The following is a 25,727-nucleotide window of genomic DNA, read 5'->3' as shown; positions in this document are numbered from 1 at the left end:
ACTGTATAATTAAAATTTCAGAACCATTTCATAATCATTTGTATGAGTTATTACTCACCTCCTCTTTTGGAAGACAATGTATTAGCATGTCCCAGGACAAGTTTTGTTTCATTTTGCTATTCCTCTTTCTGCCTTGATCCATGTGTAGTTCTGACATTCTGATACGTACAGTGTTAAGCATTGTTCCATTGGTGGTTGGTCAGCTTAGCAATCACCTATTCTCCAGAAAAGTGAGATGAAGCTGCAAATAATTTATAATTTAAAAAAAAAGTATTTGTAAGAAAATCCAAAAATGAAGCCGTTGCCTAGTTTTTCAAATTTCTTCTTATCACCCAAATATTGGGGGACAGGAACAATTAGATGTCTCCATTTTTCTTCTCTTTAAGTCTGTTTTTCCCAAAATCAGTGAAAAAAGAATCTTTAATTCATCTAAAAGGCAGAGCAACATAGAGAGGGGAATAGAGAGAAAGAGAGAGAGAGAGAAAGAGAGACAGAGAGAGAGATCTTCATCCATGGGTTCACTCCCCAAATGCCCCCAACAGGCAGGCCTGCTTGAAGACAGATCCAGAAACCCGGAACTCCTTCTGGGTCTCCCACGTGGATGGCAGGGATCCAAATACTTAAGCCATAACCTTCTCCCTCCCAAGGTACACATTAGCAGGAAATCAAATGAAAGCAGAGTAGCCAGGACTCCAACCAGGCACTCAGATATGAAATGTAGATGACCCAAGCAGCTTAACAGCTGCACCACAATGCCCACCCCAGTGAAAAATTTTTGATCAAATAACTTTCCAGTTTGACAGCAACTGTGTAGCTACAATTGGTAAGTACTACTAGTTTCTTAGCTCTTCACTTTTAAGAACTGTTCTTCCTTTATCTTCAATTAAATGAGTTACATCCTGGTTGGAAAGCTAAAGGCAGTGCCAAAAAAAAAAAAAAGTCTTAAAAGTAAACATACACGTTAAAAAATAAAGGTCAATTGCATTCCCTCAGAGTCTGTTTACAAAAGATCAGATATAATACTTCCATTGTTTCTTGCACTTTGTGACTCAGAACAAGTTAATTCATTTCTGTCTTGTTTGCACACTTATATAATAAAAATAATAATAGTATCCACCTCACAGGATTGACCTAATATTAATAATGGTAATTTCTGAATGCTGGTGCTAGTTTTATCTTTGATTATTTGTATTTAAGCAAAGAGATTTTTTTTCATTCATTTGGTATCAGGGTTGTAATTGCTTGGAAGAAAATCACAGTTGTAGAACTTAACTACTTTTTATGTCGACTTCTTCCCCCTCGAAAACGAAATAATACTAGCTTCTTCACAGGGTTGTCGTGAGAATTAAATGAGGAAATTTATAAAACGATTTTCCTAGGTGTTTAAGAATTTAGAGCTCCAAAAATGATAATTATGCAAATACGTTATTTGATCCTAAAGCGTTTAAGGATCCTGCACTAATAGGGATGAATAGAAGTTAATAACCCTCAGTCTTTACTCCAGCCTTAAACGAGAGAACACGATGTGAAAACCCGAAAACCACTTTAGAACAACTTCCAGGAACCAAACCTGCGGCTCATTTTCCCACTGAAGCCTTAACCTCCAGGCAAGCAGTGCCTCTGCTCATGCGCACTTACGCTTTCTAGACACTGCCGCAGGCTCTGCAGCGCGCCAAAAAATACCTACTTGTGCGCCTGCGCCATGACCTAGACTAGGCGCACGCGCAGGGCGGGATCAGCTGGATTGAAAGCTATGGCGTGGGTACCTGCCTCGGAGTCGGCGGTGGAAGAGTTGATGCCCCGGCTGTTGCCGGTGGAGCCTTGCGACTTGACGGAGGGTTTCGATCCCTCGGTACCCCCAAGGACGCCGCAGGAGTACCTGAGGCGGGTCCAGTGAGTGCTTTGGCCCCGTGCGGGTGGGCTCGTCGTTCCCCCTACCGCTGGGCACGGCCCGTGGTGCCAAAAAGTCCCGTCCCTGTTGTCCCAGTTTCTGCTCAGCATCTCGGGGTTACATCCCAAGTGGCGTTTCCTTTTAACTTGATAACGGATACCGAGATGTGTGTTCTTGGATTTCTTTGCCTTCAATCCAGATAATGTCAGACATCCCGTGTTTAGTACCCCAGTTGGAATTCTGGATTTTTTTTTTTTTAATTTCCTAATGAACTGTGGAAGTGGATCGCTTGTTTTACTGCACGCGAACAAAGCGCGATAGTCATTAAATTTGTTGCATTTATTGCTTATTTGTAGGATCGAAGCAGCTCAATGTCCAGATGTTGTGGTAGCTCAGATTGACCCAAAGAAGTTGAAAAGGAAGCAGAGTGTGAATGTTTCCGTGAGTTTTATAATCTTATGGGGATTTCCCTGACACACACATTCCTATAATATCTGAGAGTATAAGCTGTGGTGTAGGTGAGAGTTGACTGCTTCCCCTGGAGTTAGGCATTGGCTTGCACGCTTTGCCTCTGCCGCCTCGCGAGAACCTTTTCGTGACCCTGGAGTCTACATGAAGACTTGCTCATCTTACTTTAGGGACGTGACCCAATACCTAAGGAGCCTTTAAATAGGCTACTTGCACTTTTATTTTTAAGGAACCTTTTTCCAGTTACGTTTTCATAATTACGGCTCTGGTGTTTATTGAGTGTAGTTTGCATGTTCTGAATTTGGCTGGTTTTTGTTTTTCTAAGAATAGAAAGGTGATCCCTTAGGCTTCTCTGGTTATGTGCATTTCTACTTATGGACACTTTTACTTATTTATTCAGCAAGTAGGAGAAATAGTTATTTTTGTTGTGACTAGGTTGTGCCAGGCTCTGGGACTACAATACAGGAAGGGATAAAAGATGCCTACCCTGATAGAGCTTACATTCTCCTGAAGAAGTCAGAGTAAACAAACAAAAAATTAAAATTATGTATTGTGAATATTGCCGTGAAGAAAATAAATATCTGTGATAATAAAAAGCAGAACCCAGGTGGGCATTGTGGTGCAGCAGGTTAAGCTATGGCTTGGGATACCCATATAATAGTGCTGGTTACTCTGCTTTTGATCCAGCTTTCCAATAATACACTTGGGAAGCAGCAGATCATGGCCCAAGTATTTGAGTTCCTGCCACCCACATGGGAGACCTGCATGGAGTTCCTAACTTTGACCCAGCCCCAGCTGTTGCCAACTTTTGAGAAATAAACCAGGAGCCAGTGCTGTGGAGCAAAGGGTTAGGCTGCTGTCTGCAGTGCTGGCATCCTATATGGGCACCAGTTTGGGTCCCAGTTGCCCCACTGATGGTGCACCTGGGAAAACAGTAAAGGGTGGCCCAGGCGCTGGATCCCCTGTCTCCCATGTGGGAGACTTGGAAGAAACTCCTGTCTTGTGGCTTTGGCCAGCCGAGCCCTGGCTCTTGGGGCCATTTGGGGAGTGAACCAGCAGATATAGGATCTCTCTGTCTTCTCTGTCTCTGTTTCTCCCTCTTTTTCTGTCACTCTGATTTTCAAGTAAATAAATAAACCTTGGGGAGGGACGGAGGGAGAATTACTTTAGTTGGAATAGTCATGGAAAGTCTACCTAATTTAGATATATCTAAATTATATTTAACCCAAGACCAAAGAAAGAATGGCATTTTACATTTTTTACTAATACTGGTATATCCTTTTCTTTCTACATTCTAAGTAATTTCTTTATCTGATATTTAAAATTATGAATGTTTTAAATATTAATTTATTATTACTATTGTTAGAAAGAGAGGGAGGGAGTACTTCCATCTACTGGTTCATTCTCCAAATGCCCAGGATTGGGCTAAAATGGAAGTTGGGAGTACAATGCTGGTCTCCCACCTTGGAGGCCAGAACCCAATTATTTGAGCTACCGCCACTGTCTCCCAAGGTCTGCATTAGCAGAAGGTTTGAGTTTGGAGCCAGAGCAGGGAGTCAATCCCAGGCACACCAGTGTAAGACACAGGCATCTTAATTGTGAGGCCTACCCACTTCTCATCAGACACTAATGGTTCATATAATTCCTTTTCATAAGTTTTTTAGTTTGTGGAACATGTAGTATATATCTTACTTTAAAAAAGTGACCCTACTGAGTTTTATTTCAGAACAGTCCTATGTGATCAATTATGGACTATATACTCTTTTGGTAAACAAAAGTAGACTTCTTTTAAAGTCATGTCTTCAAATTATTTGAGTTCATTTTGTGCATACCAAAACTCTTTATTCTGAATATTTTTTGTTTCAGTTTTATTATTATAGAAATGTAGGCTTAGATTGTATTTCCAGAGATCATGTCATTTAATTTCTTAGAAACTCCCAACTATAAACCATTCCAGATTTCTCTTATTAAGTAAAATACTAGGGATCTTTTTTCTTACATTTTAAACCAAGACATAAATAGTGCAGTGAAAGGCCTACTTTTGTGTGACTGCAAAATGTACTTTTTGTCTTAGATCTTAGTTACACTACATCTTAGTTTTACATGTACCTTACAGAGCATGGATTCTAGTTATAACACTAACATTGAACCTAACGCCTGTGAACTGATCTCTAGCTTTCAGGATGCCAGCCTGCCCCTGAAGGTTATTCCCCAACACTTCAGTGGCAACAGCAACAAGTGTCACAGTTTTCAACTGTTCGACGGGTAAGTATCACATTTCATCAGATTGATTTCTTCGACTGTATTTGGAAAAATAAGATTTAGGATTCTGAAGTATGCAGAATATTTGTGAATCCATTACCAATTTATAATCACTATGTAGCATACAGTTTGAAACCTGTTTTCCAAATTTTAGGAATCTTATGCAGAAATTGATTGCTCTTCAGGTTACTGTTCTCAGAAGATCACTGTCTTAACTTTTCTTCCTTTAGAGTGTAAACAAACATAGAAGTCACTGGAAGTCACAACAGTTGGATAGTAATGTGACCATGGTATGTAATCTCAACTCAATTTGTAAACTACTTGAAATAGTCTGTATTTACCTCCAGTCTTTAAAGATCCACTTTCTTGGTCCATATTATTTTCAATCTCTTCCATATACCATTAATAGTAGTAGTTCTGTTATGCGAGTAGTCAGTAATGTAAGGTGTTACTTTCATGATAATTTTAATGCACAGTGTCTTGAGGGATTGGGATGGGTAACTGGTTGGCCTCTGCAAGTCTTTATGGTTTCTTTGGGATGTTTACTTTTTATAAAATAAGTACATTTTCATGATTTACAAAAAGATTGAATAAAGGTTCATTGGAAGATGGGTATTGGGACTAATGGTATGCCTGCCTCCTGTATCAGAGTGCCTGGGATGGAGTCATGGCTGTACATTAGCTTCCTGCTAATACACACCCTGTGAGGCAGGGGTTGATGGCTCGAGTTGGAAGGCTCCTTGCTAACCACATGGGAGACCTGGATTGAGTCCCTTGCTTCAGGCTTCAGCCTGGCCTACCTTTGACCGTTGGGAACATTTGGGAAATGAAACAACTGATAAGAACTCTCTTTCTGTCTTCCTCTCTTTTTCTTTGTTTTTGTCTATGTGTGTATGTCTGTCTACCTTTCAAATAAATAATAGAAACAAATAATTTTTTAAAGATTTATTTATTTATTTGAAAGTCAGAGTTACACAGAGAGAGAAGGAGAGACAGAGAGAGAGAGAGAGGTCTTCTGTCAGATGGTTCACTCCCCAGTTGGCTGCAGTGGCTGGAGCTGCACCAATCCGAAGCCAGGATCCAGGAGCTTCTTCTGGGTCTCCCACATGGGTGCAGGGGTCCAAGGACTTGGGCCATCTTCTACTGCTTTCCCAGGCCATAGCAGAGAGCTGGATTGGAAGTGGAATAGCCGGATCTCAAACTGGTGCCTATGTGGGATGCCAGCACTGCAGGTGGCAGCTTAGCCCGCTACACCACAGCACCAGCCCCTAAAAATAAACTTTAACAAAAATTTTTAAAGACTTGTTGGATTTTCCTGATGAATTAATGGTGTCATGCAGTAAACCCATATATTTGTAAGGGATCATATCTATTTCACAATAAAGTGACAGTAATTAAGCCAATCAGCCATATAAGAAAGTTGTCTTTCCTGTGTTTTATCAGCTTAAAGATAATTTTAAGTTCTTCAAGAGTCCTGAATAAAAAGAAATTGGGAGAGGGACTAGCATCATGGCACAGGAGGTCAAGAAGCTGGTTACAAGTTCAATGATCTTCAAAAGATCATGAAGGGGATTGCTGGGTCTCCTAGAGTGGTAAACATTTAAGAACTGCAGGGTGGGAAGTGGGGTTGGGGCCACGGTGTGGCCTCTGCATTACAAAATAAAGCCCTGGATATCCTCAAAAAAAAAAAAAAAAAAAAAAGCTGGTTACAACACCAGGATCCTGTATCAGAGTGCTACTTCAAGTCCCACCTGCTCCATTTCCAATCCAACATCCTGCTAAATGCTCCTGAGAAGGCAGCAAGTGATGGCTTAAGTACTTGAGCACCTGCCACCCACATGACATCACACAATTGATTCAATCAACTGTTGAATCAGAGCAGTCCATCACTACAGTAGAGTATTATAAAGTAAACGTGTTTAAAAAATGAAAATTTTAGAAGTACATGCTGATGGCAACTACGTAAATATATATAAACATTTATTTATTGATTTATCAAGCACCTACTGTGTATTTTTAAAAAGATTTACTTAATTGAAAGGCAGAGTGACAGGCTCACTGGGAGGTTGAGAACAAGGAGAGAGATCTTCCATCTGCTGGTTGACTTCTCAAATGGCCACAGCGGCCAGGGCTGGGCCAGGCCAAAACCAGGAGCCACGAACTCCATCCAAGTCTCCCTATATGGGTGGCAGAGGCCCAGGTACTTGGATCATCATCCACTGCCTTCCCAGGCCTATTAGCAAGAAACTGGATGGGAAACAAAGTAGCTCAGACATGAAGGGGCACTCCAATATGGGAGGCGGGTATTGCAAACAGTAGTTATATCTGCTACACTGCAGCAACTGCTGCACACTTCTTGATTGATGGATGGATGGATGGATTTCTTTCTTTCTTTTTTTAAAGATTTATTTATTTATTTGAAAGTCAGAGTTACACAGAGAGAAGGAGAGGCAGAGGTCTTCCATCCACTGATTCACCCCCTAATTGGCCGCAATGGTCAGAGCTGCGCTGATCCGAAGCCAGGAGCCAGGAGTTTCTTCTCCTACCTGGGAGCAGGCGTCCAAGCACTTGGGCCATAGCAGAGAGCTAGATCAGAAGTGGAGCAGCCGGGACTCGAACCGGTGCCCATATGGGATGCCAGCGCTGCAAGTGGGAGCTTTACCTGTTACGTCACAGTGCCAGTGCTGGCCCCACTCCACAATGATTTCTATCTTTATTATCCTCTTTTGAACATACCCTTGCCAATGTGCATTAAAATGTGATGTAAAGTAAGCATGTCCCACATATATTGTATCCGCCCAAGCACTGTAATTTCTATAACTGCCATAAGTAACTAAACGGCTTAAACAAATGTCCTGATTTTCACGATCTTGAAGGCTAAAAATTCAAGAACAAAATGTAAATGTCAACAGTCAGTTTTTTCTAAGGCTTCTCTCCCTGACAGATGGCTTCTTTCCTTTTGTTTTGTCTTCACGTGCATTTTCTCTGTGCATGTAAATCCCAGGTTTCTTTGTGTATCCAAAGTTCCTCTTAAAAAGAAACCACTGAGGGCTGGGTTGTTGGCACAGCGGTTTAAGTCATTACTTGGAATGCCTCCATCCCCAGGTTCGAGTCCTACCTCTGCTTCCAATCCTACTTTCCTGCTAATATGCACTCTGGGAGGCCACAAGTGATGCTCCAGTATTTGGGTCCCTGCTACCCATACTGGAGACCCAGGTTGTGTTCCTGGCTTCCACCTGACCTAACCCCAGCTTTTGCAGGCTTTTGGAGAGTGAACCAATGATGGAATATCCCCCACCCACTCTGGCTTGCTCTTACTCCTCTTCTGTCTTTCAAATTTTTAAACATTAAAAGAAAAAAGAAAAAAATTTTAAAGTTGTAAGACACCCTGGGATTAGATCAGAGACTACCTTAATTACATGACTTTAATCACTTCTTCCTAACTTCAAATATAGTCACCTTCTGAGATATTAGAAGCTAGGGCTTCAATATATGAATTTTGGGGACACACATTTCTTTTTTTTGGGGGGACACACATTTCTGCCCATAACTGACCCCATATATTTGTGTTGAGCTGCTAAGAATTGGGGGATTCTTTTTTTAATGTTCAAAATAAAAAATAAGTACAGGAAAATTAATTCCTTTTTTTCCTCTTAGCCAAAGTCTGAAGATGAAGAAGGCTGGAAAAAATTTTGTCTGGGTGAAAGGTTATGTGCTGAAGGGGCTGTTGGACCACCTACAAATGAAAGCCCTGGAATTGATTATGTGCAAGTAGGTAATAATGCAGATAAACAAAGCATAGCATTTTAATTTTGGTGTCTTACTTAGTGTAAGTACAACCTGGGCCAAATCAAGTCTGTAGCCTGTTTCTCTATACCCCATGAACTAAGAACGATTTTTGTGTTTTTAAAGCATTGTAAAAAAAGTAACATACAAAATGTGAGAAATAATATGTCGCCTGAATATTTACTGACTAGCTGTTTACATGAAATATTGTCAATCTTTCATTTATTTTATTGAGTATAACCTACAGAGTGGCAGACTAGTTCCTGAAACAATTCACTGTGGCGTATTGTATGTTGACTTAATATCTCATGTCTCAGTTGTAGAAGAATTTTGAGTTAGATAGGAATTAATTTGTGGAAATGATTAGGCACAGGTTAAACATTGAGTTAAGAGTACTTAAGAAAACATTACATAATTAGAGAGATGGCTTTAAAATTTTCAGTAAGTTGCCTATTCTGGAGAGGAAATGTTAAGAATGTATTTATTAGGGGGCCAGTGTTGTGGTATAGCAGATAAAGCTACCGCCTGCAACGCAGCATCCTGGTTCATGTTTGCTCACTTCCGATCCAGCTCCCTGCTAATGACCTGGGAAAATCACCAGAATATGGCCCTAGTGCTAGGCCCCTGTACCCAAGTGGGAGACCCAAAAGAAGCTTCTGGCTCCTGGGTTTGGCCAGGCCCAGCCCTGGCTATTGTCGCCTTTTGAGGAGTGAACCAGCAAATGGAAGATAACTCTCTGTGTGTGTCTCTTCCTCTCTCTCTGTAATCATGCCTTTCAAATAAATAAATTTTTTTAAAGATTTATTTTATTAATTTGAAAGACAGAGTTACAGATAGAGGCAGAGACAGAGAGAGAGAGGTCTTCCATCCACTGGTTCACTCCCCAGATGGCCACAACAGCCGGAGCTGGGCCGATCTCAAGCCAGGAGCCAGGAGCTTCTTCTGGGTCTCCCACGTGAGTGCAGGGGCCCAAGAACTTGGGCCATCTTCTGCTGCTTTCCCAGGCCATAGCAGAGAACTAGATTGGAAGAGGAGCAGCAGGGACTAGAACCAGCGCCCATATGGGATGCCAGTGCTTCAGGCAAGGGCTTTAACCCGCCACACCTCAGCACCAGCCCCTAAATAAATAAATCTTAAAAATAAATAAATAAATTTTAAATAGGCAGCTCCTGGCTCCTGGCCTCAGCCTGGACTGGGCCTGGATGTTGCAGCTTTCTGGGGAATGAACCAACAGATAGATGATCTCTCTGTCTCTCCTCTCTCTGTAATTCTGCCTTTCAAATAAATTATTTTTTTTAAAAAATCTAAGTTTGACATGGCTTCAGTCATAAATTATGTGGCCTACTCCTTGTCCTTCAGGATTCACCTGATCTCAAGTAGGTAGATTTTTTTTTTTTAAGATTTTATTTATTTATTTATTTATTTGAGAGGTAGAGTTACAGACAGTGAGAGGGAAAAACAGAGAAAGGTCTTCCATCCATTGGTTATTAATTTGAAAGACAGAGTTACAGATAGAGGCAGAGACAGAGCGAGAGGTCTTCCGTCCGTTGGTTCACTCCCCAGATGGCCGCAATGACTGGAGCTGCACCAATCTGAAGCCAGGAGCCAGGTGCTGCTTCCTGGTCTCCCATATGAGTGCAGGGACCCAAGGATTTGGACCATCTTCCACTGCTTTCCCAGGCCACAGCAGAGAGCTGGACTGGAAGAGGAGCAGCCAGGACTAGAACCAATGCCCATATGGGATGCCGGCGCTGCAGGCAGAAGATTAACCAGTGCACCATGGCACTGGGCCCGGTAGATGTTTCTATAAAACCCACTGCAGGGAGCCACTGTTGTGGTACATCTGGTTGCTGCTGCTGGGGAAGCTGGCATCCCATATTGGGTGCCAATTCCAGCCCCTAATGCTCCTCTTTGGATCCACTTCCCTATTGGAGTGCCAGGGAAGAAAGAAAAGGATAACTCAAGTACTTAGGTCTTTGCCACCCATGTGGAAGACCAAGATGGAGTTCTAGGCTCCTGGCTTCTGCCTGGACCAACCCAGTCATTGTGGACATTTGAGGAGTGAACCAATGGATGGAAAATGTGACTCTGTTTTTCACCCTCTCTCTTTCACTCTGCCTTTCAAATACATAAATTTTTTTTTTAAATATACACAGCTCCAAAAATCATTTAAAAGGCCAAGAGTCACCTCACACACAGACATATCAAACAAAAACAAGAAGCAAAAGATCATACATCCCACAGAAAGGAAATAACAATTTGTTTCTGTATGACTGGATGCCCAGCTTCCATTTTAATAGAAATATAACTGGGCTGGCATTGTGGCACAGGGGGATAAAGCCCTGCCATAAGGGTGTCAGTTCTAGTCCCGGCTGCTCTTCTTCTGATCCAGCTCTCTGCTGTGGCCTGGGAAAGCAGGAGAAGATGGCCCAAGTCCTTGGGCCCCTGCACCCACGTGGGAGACCTGGAAGAAGCTCCCGACTTCTGGCTTTGGAACGGCGCAGCTCCAACCATTGTGGCCATCTGGGGAGTGAACCAGCGGATGGAAGGCCTCTCTCTCTGTCTCTACCGCTCTCTGTAACTCTGTCTTTCAAATAAATAAAAATAAATCTTAAAAAATAAAAAACAGAAATAGAAAAAAAAAAAACAGAAATAGAACTATACTGAGCTATTTTTCAGATAATATATTGGCAAAAATCAATATACAATGTATAGGCTGGCAAAATAGGCATTCTTACACTTAATAGAGGAATCTATATAGTCTCAGACCTTCAGCAAAGTTAATTTGATGCTTTCTTACACAAGAAAGTTATTCTTTGGATAATTTTTTTTTTTTTTTTTTTGGACAGGCAGAGTGGATAGTGAGAGAGAGAGAGAGAGAGAGAAAGGTCTTCCTTTTACCGCTGGTTTACACTTGAATGGCCACTGCGGCCAGTGCATCTCGCTGATCCGAAGCCAGGAGCCAGGTGCTTCTCCTGGTCTCCCATGCGGATGCGGGGCCCAAGCACTTGGGCCATCCTCCACTGCCTTCCCAGGCCATAGCAGAGAGCTGGCCTGGAAGAGGGGCAACCGGGATAGAATCCGGTGCCCCAACCGGGACTAGAACCCGGTGTGCTGGCGCCGCAAGGCCGAGGATTAGCCTGTTAAGCCACGGCGCCAGCCTGGATAATTTTTTTTTAAGATTTATTGATTTACTTGAAAGGCAGAGTTAGAGAGCTTCCAGCTGCTGATTCAACCCCCAAATGGCCACAAGGCCCAGGTTGAAGCCTGGATCCTGGAACTTCATCCACATCTTCCATGTGGGTGGCAGGGCCCCAAGTACTTGGGCCCATCTTCCACTGCTTTCCCAGGCACATGAGCAGGTAGCTGGATCAGAAGTAGAGCAGCCAGGATTTACAAGGGAGGTTGGCATTGTAGGCAGTGGCTTAACCTGCTGTGCCACAATACTGGCCCTTTGGATAATATTTTTCTTAAGATTATTTATTTATTTATGGGCCAGTGCTCTGGCATAGCGGCTAAAGCTGCCACCTACAGTGCCAGCATGCCATACGAGCGCCGGTTGGAGTCCCAGCTGCTCTACTTTCAATCCAGCTCTCTTCTATTGCCTGGGAAAGCAGATGATGGTTCAAGTTCTTGGGCCCCTGTACCCATGTGGGAGACCAGGAAAAAGCTCCTGGCTCCTGGCTTCGGATTGACGCAACTCTGGCCGTTGCAGCCATCTGGGGAGTGAACCAGCGGATGGAAGACTTCTCTCTCTCCCTGCCTCTGCCTCTCTATAACTCTGCCTTTCAAATAAATAAATCTTAAAGGAAAAAAATTATTTATTTATTTATTTTGAAAGAGAGAGGGAGCGAGAGAGAGGAGAGCGAGCTGTCATTCCGCTGGATCACTCCCCAGATGGCTGCAATGACCAGCACCAGACCAGGCTGAAGCCAGGAGCCTGAAGCTTCATCCAGGTCTCCCATGAGGGTGGTAGGGGCCCAATTCCCCAGGCCAACATCTTCTGCCTTCCCAGGTGCATTAGCAAGAAGCTGGATGGGAAGTGCAACAGCCAGGACTCAAACTGGCATTCTAAAGTGGAATGCAGGCACGTAACTAGTAGCTTAGCAATGCACCACGATACTGGTCCCACAGTATTTAATAAGTTAATTTTTTCAAATAGTATCTTGTTTTAAACTTTATAGTTCAACATTTTAGTTATTAAGACCATACTTGGTGCTAGTGCTGTGGTGCAGCTGGTTAACGTCCTGGCCTGAAGCACTGTCCCTATGGGTGCTGATTCAAGACCTGTCTGCTCCACTTCTGATCCAGCTCTCTGCTATGGCCTGGGAAAGCAGGAGAAGATGGCCCAAATCCAAATCCTTGGGCCCCTGCACCCACGTGGGAGACCTGGAAGAAGCTCCTAGCTCCTGGCTTCAGACTGGCACAGCTCCAACTGTGTGGCCTGTAGGGGAGTGAACCAGAAAATGGAAGATCGATCTCTCTCTCTCTCTGGCTCTCCTCTCTCTGTGTAACTCTGACTTTCAAATAAATAACTAAATCTTTAAAAAAAAAAAAAAAAAAAACCCTTTACAATTTATGTATTCAAATTTGAAGACATTATTTCTGTGGTGTCATCAGTGTGGTAGTCCCTGGGATGTCTCTTTACAGTGAGCAGGGAAGGAATTTCCTCTTATCTGTTCTTTGTTTCCAAACAACTGTTGTAAATAATCTTAAAAAAAGAATACATTTTTTTAAAAATGAAGCCCTCCGTACAGTGCCATTTGGTAAATTTCGGTCTCATCTTCTCTTTCAGATTGGTTTTCCTCCTTTGCTCAGTATTGTTAGCAGAATGAATCAGGTAAAATCTATCTAATGCTATGGATATGTGCCCTTTTTGCATTCTGTTGTTTGCAATGTGAGAAAGTATTTGAATACAGTTACTGAACACTTAAAATGTGTAAGACCTTGTCCTAAGCTCTTCAGTGGTTCTTGTTTATTTCTCACTACAACCCTATGTCAGGAGTTCGTAATATCTTTTTTTTATAAGTGAGAAATAAAATTTGAGGTTAAGTGATTGCAGGTGGTTTTTGAACAAATAAACGGCAGCACTGGGATTCAGTGTCCTGGTAGATCTAACTCCAAAGCCCATGCTCTTAGTAACAGTGCTAAAGTATTGTGTGCCTTTCAGTTCTTAATCTTAGATTCTGGGACTTGACTTAAATAGTAAGGTTAGATTACTGTTTGTATTTCTAAATGTCCTCCACATTTCTTTAAGATGGAAATACAGAATTTCTTGCATCAGAAGAGGAGAAATAAGTTTATTCAGTCATTTAGGAATGGTGTTTGTAGCTATTTAAAAAGCAAATAAATTATTTAACTGTTTTACCTTCACAGAGCATTGTGTACCTTTGGAAAATGTCTTTTTCTTTTTAATGCTCATACTCTGTTGGAAATCATACAGTAGGGTGCCAGTTTCACATACTTGATCATTTGTATGAAGATACTGTAGCTGTCATTGTAAATTCTATCAGTGTGGGTTTTTTGGTAAGCCATAATTGAATAAGCCACAGGATGTTTTTTCAAGAGTTTGATAAATTCTACCTGTATAGCTGTAAAACAGGTCTTTCTAGATTTGTTTCTTCAGATTTGTACTTTGTTTTGAATTGAGAAATGGACTAAAGGTAAAGACTCTTTTTTCAAGAGTTTGTAAAGTTTTCCAAATAGTTTTAAATTATGTTAGTAGTTACAAACTAAATCCTAGTATTTTAATCAAGGCATTCATTGATATTTGAAAGTATAGGAATATTTGTCTTAGAAGCCTATTCCCACCCCAAATCCCCTTAAGCTGGGTGGTAAAAATAGCATTTTAAGTGTTAAAGCATTCATATAAATAGTATTAAGTGTCTGGATTACATTTCTTTTTTTTTTTTTTTTTTGACAGGCAGAGTGGATAGTGAGAGAGAGAGACAGAGAGAAAGGTCTTCCTTTTTGCCATTGGTTCACCCTCCAATGGCCGCCGCGGCTGGCGCATGCGCTGATCTGAAGCCAGGAGCCAGGTGCTTCTCCTGGTCTCCCATGCGGGTGCAGGGCCCAAGGACTTGAGCCATCCTCCACTGCCTTCCTGGGCCATAGCAGAGAGCTGGCCTGGAAGAGGGGCAACCGGGATAGAATCCGGCACCCCAACCGGGACTAGAACCCGGTGTGCCGGCGCCACAAGGCGGAGGATTAGCCTGTTAAGCCATGGCGCCGGCCCAACATTTCTATAATAATAGAATTAAAAAGGAGTGAATGCTCCAACATGGGCAGCAGTCCATACAGCAGACTGATAGAATGACAATTGCTTTAAGTAGCACTCTGACCGCAGAATCAGCCCTTAAAGCATTCTGGACTACCTGGAAAGCCCATGGAGTTCATTTCAGGCATGGAAAGCCAAGACACTGTGGCAAAAAATGTCCTACATGAAGGACTTCTGTGAGTGAAACTCCAGTAGAAGAAGTGGTCATCAAAGAAGGATGTACTTTTTTCTGCAGGGAGGAGAGAACTTCTACTTTGCTTATGGCCTTGTCTCAATTTTGACAAATTCTGACTTAATTAACTTTAAAGAAGCACCCAAGAATGATACATCTTTTGTGAGCAATTAGTTATAGGTATCTATAACTTATAAGACCTATGTTTATACAGTAAAAAAAAATAAGTCCATACAGTTCTGATGGAGTTTGTGAATTCAAAAGGCTTACATACCTTAGGCAGCACTTGTCAAGAGCTTCAGGTGATTACTGACATCATACATAAGAGTGTTAATTGTTAAATTAACAACAGGAGTCACTGTGCACTAACTTCCCATGCAAGACCTCTCTCCTCAAAGAGTTGTATTATCATAGTTCTCAAAGATTTATTTTGTTTTAGTGTATTAAGTGAAGGATATGTTTTAAGTCTCATAAGTTTTACATCTGCTTAAGTGTCCAACTCCATTGCTTGTTTTCCTAGGTGCTTCCTTAACTAATGATAAAACTTGTTCTCAAGGACTTATTTTCTTTTAATGTATTAAATGGAGGTCTTATGTCTCATAAGTTATAGTTATGTCTAATTGCTCCCAAAAGATGTATCATTCTTGAATGCTTCTTTAAAGTTAATTTTCTCAAAAAAAAAGGTAAAATTAACTTCGAGATGTAATGACCTTCCCTTGTCTCGACTGTTGAGAAACAGTTTTTTTATGTGTGTGCAAATTGTTGAACTCTTTACTTAGTATAGAGTTGATCTTCTGGGTATAAAGTTAATTGAAAATGGATCTACGGGCGCCGTGGCTCAATAGGCTAATCCTCCGCCTTGCGGCGCCGGCACACTGGGTTCTAGTCCCGGTCGGGGCGCCGGATTCTATCCTGGTTGCCCCTCTTCCAGGCCAGCTCTCTGCTATGGCCAGGGAGTGCAGTGGAGGATGGCCCAAGTGCTTGTGCCCTGCACCCCATGGGAGACCAGGAGAAGCACCTGGCTCCTGGCTTCAGATCAGCGCGGTGCGCCAACCACAGCGGCCGTTGGAGGGTGAACCAACGGCAAAGGAAGACCTTTCTCTCTGTCTCTCTCTCTCACTATCCACTCTGCCTGTCCAAAAAAAAAAAGAAGCCGGCGCCGGGGCTCAATAGGCTAATCCTCCGCCTTGCGGCGCCGGCACACCAGGTTCTAGTCCCAGTCGGGGCACCGATCCTGTCCCGGTTGCCCCTCTTCCAGGCCAGCTCTCTGCTGTGGCCAGGGAGTGCAGTGGAGGATGGCCCAGGTTCTTGGGCCCTGCACCCCATGGGAGACCAGGAGAAGCACCTGGCTCCTGCCATCGGAACAGCGCGGTGCACCGGCCGCAGCGCACCTACCGCGGCGGCCATTGGAGGGTGAACCAATGGCAAAAAGGAAGACCTTTCTCTCTGTCTCTCTCTACTGTCCACTCTGCCTGTCAAGAAAGAAAGAAAGAAAGAGAGAGAGAAAGAAAGAAAGAAAAGAAAAGAAAAGAAAAGAAAAGAAAAGAAAAGAAAAGGGATCTTAGTGGAGAATGGGACTGGGAATGGGAGAGGGAAGGGGAAGAGGGGTGGGAACGTGGGTAGGAGGGAGGGCAGATATGATGAGAAGAATTACTGTATTCCTAAATTATGAAATTCTGAAGTTTGTATTCCTTAAATACAATTTTTTTTGGAAAAAAAAAAAAAGGCTATTCCCAGAGGTGACTCTTATTAATAAGAGTCAGTTTTCTTTGGAAATCTAAAGAATGGAGACAATCTTAAATGTTGCTTTCTAACTAAATTTAGTGAAACTCCTATTGAATTTGTCAGTATTTATTACTAATATTATAACTGTTCTGTGCCACTACCCTTCCCCCCCTTTTTTTTAGGCGACAGTAACTAGTGTCTTGGAATATCTGAGTAATTGGTTTGGAGAAAGAGACTTTACTCCAGAATTGGTAGTGTTATCTTTTTATTTTCATAATGCAGTTTTATTTTCATAGGCTACACGAGGTGTGACTGTATGGTATTTGTGTGGGTGTGTGTGTATACTCAAATGTGTTACTAGCCTTGTGCCACACCATGATGTTTTTGGGCAAGGAGGGCTTCATCTATAGTAGTTGTCCTCTAAGATTATATAGCCTAGTCTTAGTTTGTGTAAGCACTTGCTATGTGTATGCATAATGACATGATAGCCTGATAATGTATTTCTCAGAATGTGGCCCTGTCCTTAAGTGATACACGATAGTATACGTGTAATCTGAACTATGCTTGTTTGTGGTGCAATAAGGAACCTACATCAGGGTGTAAATCAACATACTGCTTTCTTCGTTGACAAAGTCTTCCTTTGGTGGGGAGGGGGAAGAAGACAAATGTCAACCAAAGAGTTAATTTATATCCTGGTACAAACTACTTATCCCAGTGCTGAGCAGTCACAGTGTGCTCACAGGCTGGCAGGAGTCTGCAAACACCACTTCCAGTGGCAGTGGTTAAAGTTTGGAACACATTTTCTAAAATGACCTTGAAATCAGTCCACAAAAGGATCAGAAGTAACAACAACAGCAAGTACTACATGCTAGACATTATTCTAAGAACCTTACATATAATAATTCATTGGGCCCTCAACAATTTATTAACTGTTATGTGCAATACTCAATTAACATTATACAGCTTGTAATTGGCAGAATTCAGACTCAAGTCAGGGAAGTCTGGCTCTATTTCTACACTGTTAGAACTATGCTACACTGTGTTTACTTTATTGCTTTATATTCACAACTCATTTTTTTTTTTACCTTAAAAGTTGGGTTAATTTGATGAATATTTTTAAATGAATTACCTGTTTTCTTTCTAATTTTAATAAATTTTATCATCTTTGAAAGATTTAGTTTTTAGAAACCAACAGTGTTTCACAGCTAAAGATATTTGCAAAAGAGTGTATCTGAGGGTCTAAAGGTAACACAGTAATGAGTTGTATGAATTTATTCATGGCAGATAACCAGGCACACCTTAGAATATTTAAACTTGTGATTTAATAGTTTTTTTTTAATCCTATTTAGGGAAGATGGCTTTATGCTTTATTGGCTTGTCTTGAAAAACCTTTATTACCTGAGGCTCACTCATTGATTCGGCAGCTTGCAAGAAGGTGCTCTGAAGTGAGGCTCTTAGTGGTAAGTTTCACCTCACTTTTCCAAATTGAAAGCATCCAGCAGTTTTTATAGTGGTGAAGAATTCCAATAGAAAGGAGACCTTTGGCATATTTTGTTAGTTGCAATTAGAATTGGCCACATAACAAGAAAGTGGAAAATACTAGCAACTTAAATAAAGTGGCATTGTTGTCCTCAGATAAAGGAAGTAGGCAGACAAGATGTAATATAGCAGTATCCCAGGCCTTTGGGTTCTGCCACATGTGGCTTCCTCAGGTTCATCTCAGGATTCCAGATGCCTGCAGGAGTTTTGGCCATTATTTTTTTTTAAGATTTATTTGTTTATTTGAAAGTCAGAGTTACACAGAGAGAGGAGAGGCAGAGAGAGAGCAAGGTCTTCTGTCCAATGGTTCACTCCCCAGATGGCTCCTCCGGCTGGAACTGCGCCGATCCAAAGCCAGGAGCTTCTTCCAGGTCTCCCACGTGGGTGCAGGGCCCAAGGACTTGGGCCATCTTCTACTGCTTTCCCAGGCCAAGCAGAGAGCTGGATTGGAAGAGGAGCAGCTGGGACTAGAACTGGCACCCATATGGGATGCCGGCGCTTCAGGCCAGGATGTTAACCCGCTGCGCCACAGCGCCGGCCCCGGCCATTAGTTTTCATTACAGGCAGCTTTTCTGGAAAGAATAAAGGGAAGAAGGCCAATCCCCCTTTAAATAGCCTTCCCAGAGGTTCTGTAAGCACATCTAACTGTATAGTTCATTGGCTGGAATTTAGTCATATAGCCATAAGGGACTGTGGAAAAGTGTTTGCTTTTGGCTTAAGTGGCAGTATGCCTGGCTAAAAATGCCTGCACTGTTACTATATTAATTAGTCTGATGCCAGATTAAGCCCAGTTTTGATCTTTCTCTTTATCACTCTTCCTTGTTCCCAAAAACACATACTTGGTCTCTATAGAGCACTCCAGAATATTTTCATTGAATTTCCACAGTGTGACCCAAACCAACTATTGTTTGGCATGTACTTGAAGCAAAATGTGCTGGCCATTCACTAAATATACCCCAAGCTTTGTTGCTAGATCTTCCTCCCTCACAAAAATGACTTTCTATTCTCTTCCAGTCTGCATCTAAGTACCACTTATTTTTCATAATCTGTCTTATATTCCACCACTTGCTATGATGTGTTCCCTGATCCAGACAATTAAGAAGAATCGCTCTATCTTCTCTTTTAAAAAAATAATAGCATGCATACACAGATCTACTGAGTCATTCTCCAAATTCTGCAACAGCCAGAGCTGGGCAGGGCTGGGCTGCACTGAAGAGAAGAGCTGGGAACTCATTTGAGGTCTCCTACCTGAACCCAATTACTTAAGCCATCAGCACCACCTCCCTGGGTCTCTATTGGCTGAAGCTCAGGAACCAAAGACAGGAATCACTCATAATGGGATGTGGGTGTCTCCACCTCAAGGCTAAACACTACTGCTGTCCTCTGTTTTTCTAACATACTTTGAATCATTTTTAGGGATGTTAACACATTTTTCCACTTACTAAATTTAATGTGGTATAAGATGGCCCAAGTCCTTGGGCCCCTGCATTCACATGGGAGACCTGGAGAAGCATCTGGCTCCTGGCTTCGGATCAGCACAGCTCTGGCCATTGCAGCCAGTTGGAGAGTGAACCAGCAGATGGAATACCTCTGTGTCTCTCTGCCTCTCCTTCTCTCTCTGTGTAACTCTGACTTTCAAGTAAATAAATAAATCTTAAAAAAGAAAAGAAAGATCTTCCATCTGCTGATTCATTCCTCAAGGGGCCGCACAAGTCTGGGCCAGGCCAAAGCCAGGATCCAAGAACTCCATCTGGGTCTCCCACATGGGAGGCACTTTTTTTTTTTTTTGACAGGCAGAGAGTGGCCATAGAGACAGAGAGAAATGTCTTCCATTTGCTGTTGGTTCACCCTCCAATGGCCGCTGCGGCCGGCGCACCGCACTGATCCGAAGACAGGAGCCAGGTGCTTCTTCCTGGTCTCCCATGGGGTGCAGGGCCCAAGCACTTGGGCCATCCTCCACTGTACTCCCTGGCCACAGCAGAGAGCTGGCCTGGAAGAGGGGCAACCCGGACAGAATCCAGCGCCCCGACCGGGACTAGAACCTGGGGTGCCAGCGCCGCAGGTGGAGGATTAGCCTATTGAGCCACGGCGCCAGCCTAAGGAGGCACTTTGACCATCATCCACTAGATCAGGAGTAGAACAGCCAGAACTCAAACTGCTATTCTGGTAATGGAATGCTGGGGTCACAAGCAACAGTTTAACATGCTAGGCCATAATATAGACCCATCCTTAAAATACGTTTATGTTTTTCATTACTGCCCAGTCAGGACATGCCTTTTTTTTATTGCTCCTATAATTGAGGCCAAGGAAAAAAATCTCTCTTGTATTACTGTCCTCAGAACCTCCAATTCTTAGTTGTTTATCTATTCAAAATCTTTGTAAAAGGTGATCTTAGGGCTGGCACTGTGGTATAGTAGGCTAGGCCTCCACCTGCAGCACCAGCATCCCATGCGGGTACCAGTTTGAGTCCCAGGTGCTCTACTTCCAATGCAGCTCTCTGCTTGTGGCCTGGCAAAGAGGTGGATGACGGCCTAAGCACTTGGGCCTGGAACTCATGTGGGTGGCCAGGAGGAAGCTCCTAGCTCCTGGCTTCGGATCAGCCCAGCTCCATTGCAGCCATTTGGGGAGTGAACCAGCAGATGGAAGACCTCTCTCTGTCTTTCCCTCCATGTCTGTAACTCTACCTCTCAAATAAAATAAATAAATCTTTAAAAACAAAACAAAAAAAAAGTATCTCAACCGTTTCTCAAGTAGTCATTAATTCTACAGTTTATTTCTTTGACAGTTCCTATTTTCATGTTATAGTTATTATCAGCTTACAGAATTTTCATGTTTTACATCTTAAAGTTTATTTCAAAATATCGGAAAGAATAGACTATACTTAATTTTTTCTTTTTCTCTTTTTTGAAATTTTTTTAGGACAACAAAGATGATGAGAGAGTTCCTGCTTTGAATTTATTAATCTGCTTGGTTAGCAGGTATAGTTAAGTAATCCTGGATTTCTTGTTTATTTATCACTGAGTATAGATCATGTTTAATTTTTTGATTTGTATTTTTTAATTGCTTAAATCATTTGTTCATTTTCAGTTGGGGTATATTTTTATTTAGTACATGTTTGATTTTTAAGTCTTACATAAGAATTCTCCCTGGGACTTATTTAAAAGCTCCTGGCTCCTGGCTTCAGATCAGTGCAGCACGCCGGCCGTAGCAGCCATCTGGGGGGTGAACCAACAGAAAAGGAAGACCTTTCTCTCTGTCTCTCTCGCTGTCTAATTCTGCCTGTCCAAAAAAATAAATAAATAATAATAACTTCCCGTTAATAGTTTGGTTGCCCTGATATAATTTGTACAAAAACAACCAACCAACCTGGGGGAGGCATTTGCCCTAGCAGTTGTGACACTGGTTAAAGGGTATGCATGTAGCCACCAAGTAAGTCACCTGTATCCCAGGTACTTCTACCCAGGTTCAGTACCTGTCTCTGGTTCCTGACTCTGGCTTCCTGACAACACAGACCCTGGGAGGCAGTGGTGATGCCTCAGTTCCTGGCATTCATATAGGAGATCTGTTTTTATTTATTTATTTTTTTTTTTATTTTTGACAGGCAGAGTGGACAGTGAGAGAGAGAGAGAGAGACAGAGAGAAAGGTCTTCCTTTGCCGTTGGTTCACCCTCTAATGGCTGCCGCGGTAGTGCGCTGCGGCCGGCGCACCGCGCTGTTCCGATGGCAGGAGCCAGGTGCTTCTCCTGGTCTCCCATGGGGTGCAGAGCCCAAACACTTGGGCCATCCTCCACTGCACTCCCTGGCCACAGCAGAGAGCTGGCCTGGAAGAGGGGCAACCGGGACAGGATCGGTGCCCCGACTGGGACTAGAACCCGGTGTGCCGGCGCCGCAAGGCGGAGGATTAGCCTGTTGAGCCACGGCGCCGGCCCATATAGGAGATCTGAACTGAGATTTCAGCTCCCAGATTTAACCCAGCCCAACCCCAAGCATTGTAAGCATTTGGAGAATGAACCAGTGGAGTGGAGCGCTCTGTCTCTTACTCTCTCTGCCTCTGAAATTAATTTTAAAAAGTAATAAAAATAAAAAGTCATGGTACATGCTAGGTTATTTCCTTTTATTACTAATTTTGGAATAAAAACAGGTGATTTAGCAATTTCCTAAGACAACCAATAAGGTTGTTTCTATTTTTTAATTATCTTATTTAATAATTTTAACATTGGTGTATTTTAATCCATTGGTGTCGTTATTCTTTTTAATGCGCAAATTGTTCCTTCTTTGACCAGTGGGACCACTTTAAGTCTGTCCCTATATCCTTTTGACACAACTCTTTGTGGTCTCTTAAACCTTTATTACTTTCTGGTATGCCAACATGATTCAAATTTATCTTGGACATTTCTGGCTCCAGATATGGAATCAGTCTTTTCTCCCCTGGCATGCTTGTTCCTTAGTAAAAGTTGGAAATGGTATTTAGAGACCACAGTTTGAACACGAGGGAAGCTAGAAGTAAGTTAGTCATCGCTCTTAGGCCTGTTCAGTCCACAGAGCTAGGGAGCATGTTTTTTTAGAAAGAAATAAATTTTGCTCTGCATTACAAAATAAAGCCCTGGATATCCTCGTTAAAAAAAAAATAAAATAAAATAAATTTTGAGTTTAAATTAATATTTCAATTCTAATTTAAGATTACGTGACAATTTCTTTAAAGTTATTCAGTGCTCTCCCTGACCCCCAATAAATGCCTGAAACCTCAGATGGTACTAAATTCTACAAATATGTTTGCATCCCTACACACAGATGGTAGCATGCTAAATAATCTGTTCTATGCCCTTTTTTCACTTAGTAAATCTAGAAATCACATTGTAGCAATGTAAATTTTTGTTCATTCTTCATAGTCTTCCGTTTAGTTAACCAGTCTGCTTATTGATGGACTTTTGAGTTGTTTGTGGTCTTTTGCTACCACAAGTAGTGCTGCAATTAATATTTTTATGCATAAATTCTTTTTTCATCCAGGTATTTTGACCAACGTGACTTAGCTGATGAACCATCTTGATGTAGCTGATCTCAGGGACTGAAGACATTTCTGATGAAGGCAGCCTAAAACTGAGGCAGTACAATGCCAGTTCAAGCACAGATTGTTTCACATATTCAACGCTGTGTGAAGGGTTTGCATCTTAACCTGTACAACGAAAGTTGACACTCAGAATATAGATTGTATTAATTTGAATGTCTGAAATATCTGGAAAATCCCACTTGGTTTTTGATTAACAGTTTGAATAATTTTCTGCAATCACGTGTGTTTATAACAAATTGAGTGCCATTCATTAGTAAAACAGCCTGCATAAAAAAAAAAAATGTATGCTGAGATTTTTACAGAGGTCATTGGTGCTCTTTCATTGTTTGTTTACATAATTCATAAAATATCTTGCTGAAAATATATTTTGGTTACTAAAATTGATTCTTGAGCAAAATAAAAGGCAATGAATGTACTTGGTTTAATCTAAATTAAATGGCAGATTTGTTCATAGTCAACAACAATATATTGTTTCCCATTTAAACTCAGTACTTTTATTTTTAAATTATTTATTGTACAAACAAAATCTTTTCCAACAAAGCATTTTCAAAAATTTCTTGTTAAGTCAACTGTTTTGATTTTATTGACCAATCTATTTATATCAGTCATAACATATATTTCTGTATCTGGGATATTTCCTACATTAAGTAACACGTAGGGATTTATCTCTCTCACATAGCAAGTCTAGAGGCGATGAAAACTGGCATTGATTCAGTGACTCAGCAATATCAAGGTCTCTGAGATTCCTTCAGCCTTTCCCACATTATTACATGCTGTCCACTGTAATTCAAAACAGTGTTTCTGTATTCAAGAGAGGAAACGGTACAAGATGAGCCTTCTACATCTAATCTTTTTCTCATAAAAGCAGAAGTTTCCCAGAAATCCACATCAGGTTTATTTACATCTGTTGGTCACAATTATAAAACAAGGTAATGGGGCCGGCGCTGTCACGTAGCAGGTAAAGCCACTGCCTACAGTGCCGGCATCCCGTATGGGTACCAGTTCAAGTCCTGGCTGCTCCACTTCCAATACAGCTCTGCTATTGCCTGGGAAAGAAGTGGAAGATGGCCAAATCCTTGGGCCCCTGCACCTGCATGGGAGACCCAGAAAAAGCTCCTGGCTCCTGGCTTCAAATCAGCACAACTCCAGCCGTTGTGGCCAATTGGGAAGTGAACCAGCAGATGGAAGACCTCTCTCTCTCTGCCTCTCCTCTCTCTGTGTAACTCTGACAAATAAATAAATCCTTAAAAAAACAAACACAGTAGCACTTCTAGCTCCCAGAAAAGTGGGGAAGTGGTGGTAGGGCTTTCTTTCCAGTCTCTTGAAAGGAAGGTATAAAGGAAAAGGGGATTTGGGATGACCATGGGTCAGGTAACCAGTAATTTTACCACAAGCTATAATTAGAGCCTATGAAATTTCATATTTGAATCCTTTCTGTTAGTCTTCATGAAGCTCATTTTCAAATGGCAGTCCAAGTTGTTTTTTTTATCATGAAGTACTTAAACATTCCCTCACTGTTGCGTATGTAATTTTTCAGTGTTAATCTAAGCTAGAAAATGCTGTGGTGACATTTTCATGTAATACATAACTTTTTTTTTTGAAATTTTTTACTTTTATTAAAAGCTCCCACACCTAGAGTTCCAAGTTCCTAAGAGTCCATCAGTTAATAATGTATTTAAAAATTTAATGTTTAAATTTTTTTTAAGATTTTATTTACTTATTTGGGAGGCAGACTTCCAGAGGGAAAGACAGAGAAAGGGCTCCTATCCATTGGTTCACTTCCCAAATGGCTTCAAATACTGGAGCTGGGCTGAGCCCAAGCCAGGAGCCAGGAGCTTCTTCTGGGTCTCCCATGCGAGTTCAGGGACCCAAGCATTTGGGCCATCCTTTACTGCTTTTCCAGGACATAGCAGAGGGCTGGATCAGAAGATAAGCAGCTGGGACTCAAACCAGCCCATTTGGGATGCCAGCGCCACAGGTGGAGGCTTAGCCCACTACGCCATGCACTGGCCCCTGAAAAATTATTTTTTTGGGGCCGGTGCTGTGGCGCAGCAGTCTAACGCCATGGCCTGAAGCACCGGCATCCCATATGGGCGCCAGTTCAAGACTCCGCTGCTCCACTTCCAATCCAGCTCTCTACTATGGCCTGGGAAAGCAGTGGAAGATGGCCCAAGTCCTTGGGTCCCTGCACCCGCACCCGGAAGAAGCTCCTGGCTCCTGGCCTTGGATTTGCACAGCTCCAGCTGTTGTGGCCACTTGGGGAGTGAACCATTGGATGGAAGACCTCTCTCTCTCTCTCTCTCTCTCTCTGCCTGTCTGTGTAACTCTTTCAAATAATTTCTTTTAAAGAATTATTTTTGTTCCTCATATAATTCTGGTGTGAGTAGTTCGGGATGCTATGACAGCTCTATAATACGTTAAAGGGCTTGGGCTGCATCCACATTTCTAGTATGCGATTTTCATCTTTTTGACAATTTGGCTATCTCCTGAGTCACATCTGCATTTATTTCATGAGGGGGGGAAAAGGGTGCCACAGCTC

The 25,727-nt window shown here is 42.1% G+C and overlaps 1 protein-coding gene across 2 annotated transcripts; it reads left to right on the top strand.

The window, feature by feature from the left end:
* The first annotated feature begins 1,713 nt into the window (after nucleotides 1–1,713).
* On the top strand, nucleotides 1,714–25,147 carry GEMIN2 (gem nuclear organelle associated protein 2). 2 transcript variants are annotated; one of them, XM_062205239.1, is made up of 10 exons: nucleotides 1,715–1,893; nucleotides 2,248–2,332; nucleotides 4,535–4,624; nucleotides 4,852–4,911; nucleotides 8,279–8,392; nucleotides 13,203–13,247; nucleotides 16,764–16,832; nucleotides 17,931–18,041; nucleotides 21,040–21,098; nucleotides 23,128–25,142. In XM_062205239.1, exons 1-10 carry the CDS (start codon nucleotides 1,754–1,756, stop codon nucleotides 23,165–23,167), a joined length of 813 nt encoding a protein of 270 aa, XP_062061223.1. In that variant the 5' UTR covers nucleotides 1,715–1,753; the 3' UTR covers nucleotides 23,168–25,142. The 2 variants fall into 2 exon arrangements, with proteins under 2 accessions (XP_062061224.1, XP_062061223.1); XM_062205240.1 differs by lacking the exon at nucleotides 21,040–21,098 and having other exon boundaries at nucleotides 1,714–1,893; nucleotides 23,128–25,147.
* The last annotated feature ends 580 nt before the right edge of the window (nucleotides 25,148–25,727 follow it).

Source organism: Lepus europaeus, chromosome 11, assembly GCF_033115175.1.
Source record: "Lepus europaeus isolate LE1 chromosome 11, mLepTim1.pri, whole genome shotgun sequence".
NCBI lineage: Eukaryota > Metazoa > Chordata > Mammalia > Lagomorpha > Leporidae > Lepus > Lepus europaeus.
Note: the sequence above shows the minus strand (reverse complement) of the source record. Positions and strands in the feature narration are given on the sequence as shown.

Bases quoted from the DNA above. Each gene is read 5' to 3' on its own strand.
- GEMIN2 (XM_062205239.1), top strand. From the start codon at position 1,754: ATGGCGTGGGTACCTGCCTCGGAGTCGGCGGTGGAAGAGTTGATGCCC. The intron at 2,333-4,534 runs GTGAGTTTTATA...ACTGATCTCTAG, and splicing joins AGCAGAGTGTGAATGTTTCC to CTTTCAGGATGCCAGCCTGC. The intron at 13,248-16,763 runs GTAAAATCTATC...CCTTTTTTTTAG, and splicing joins TTGTTAGCAGAATGAATCAG to GCGACAGTAACTAGTGTCTT.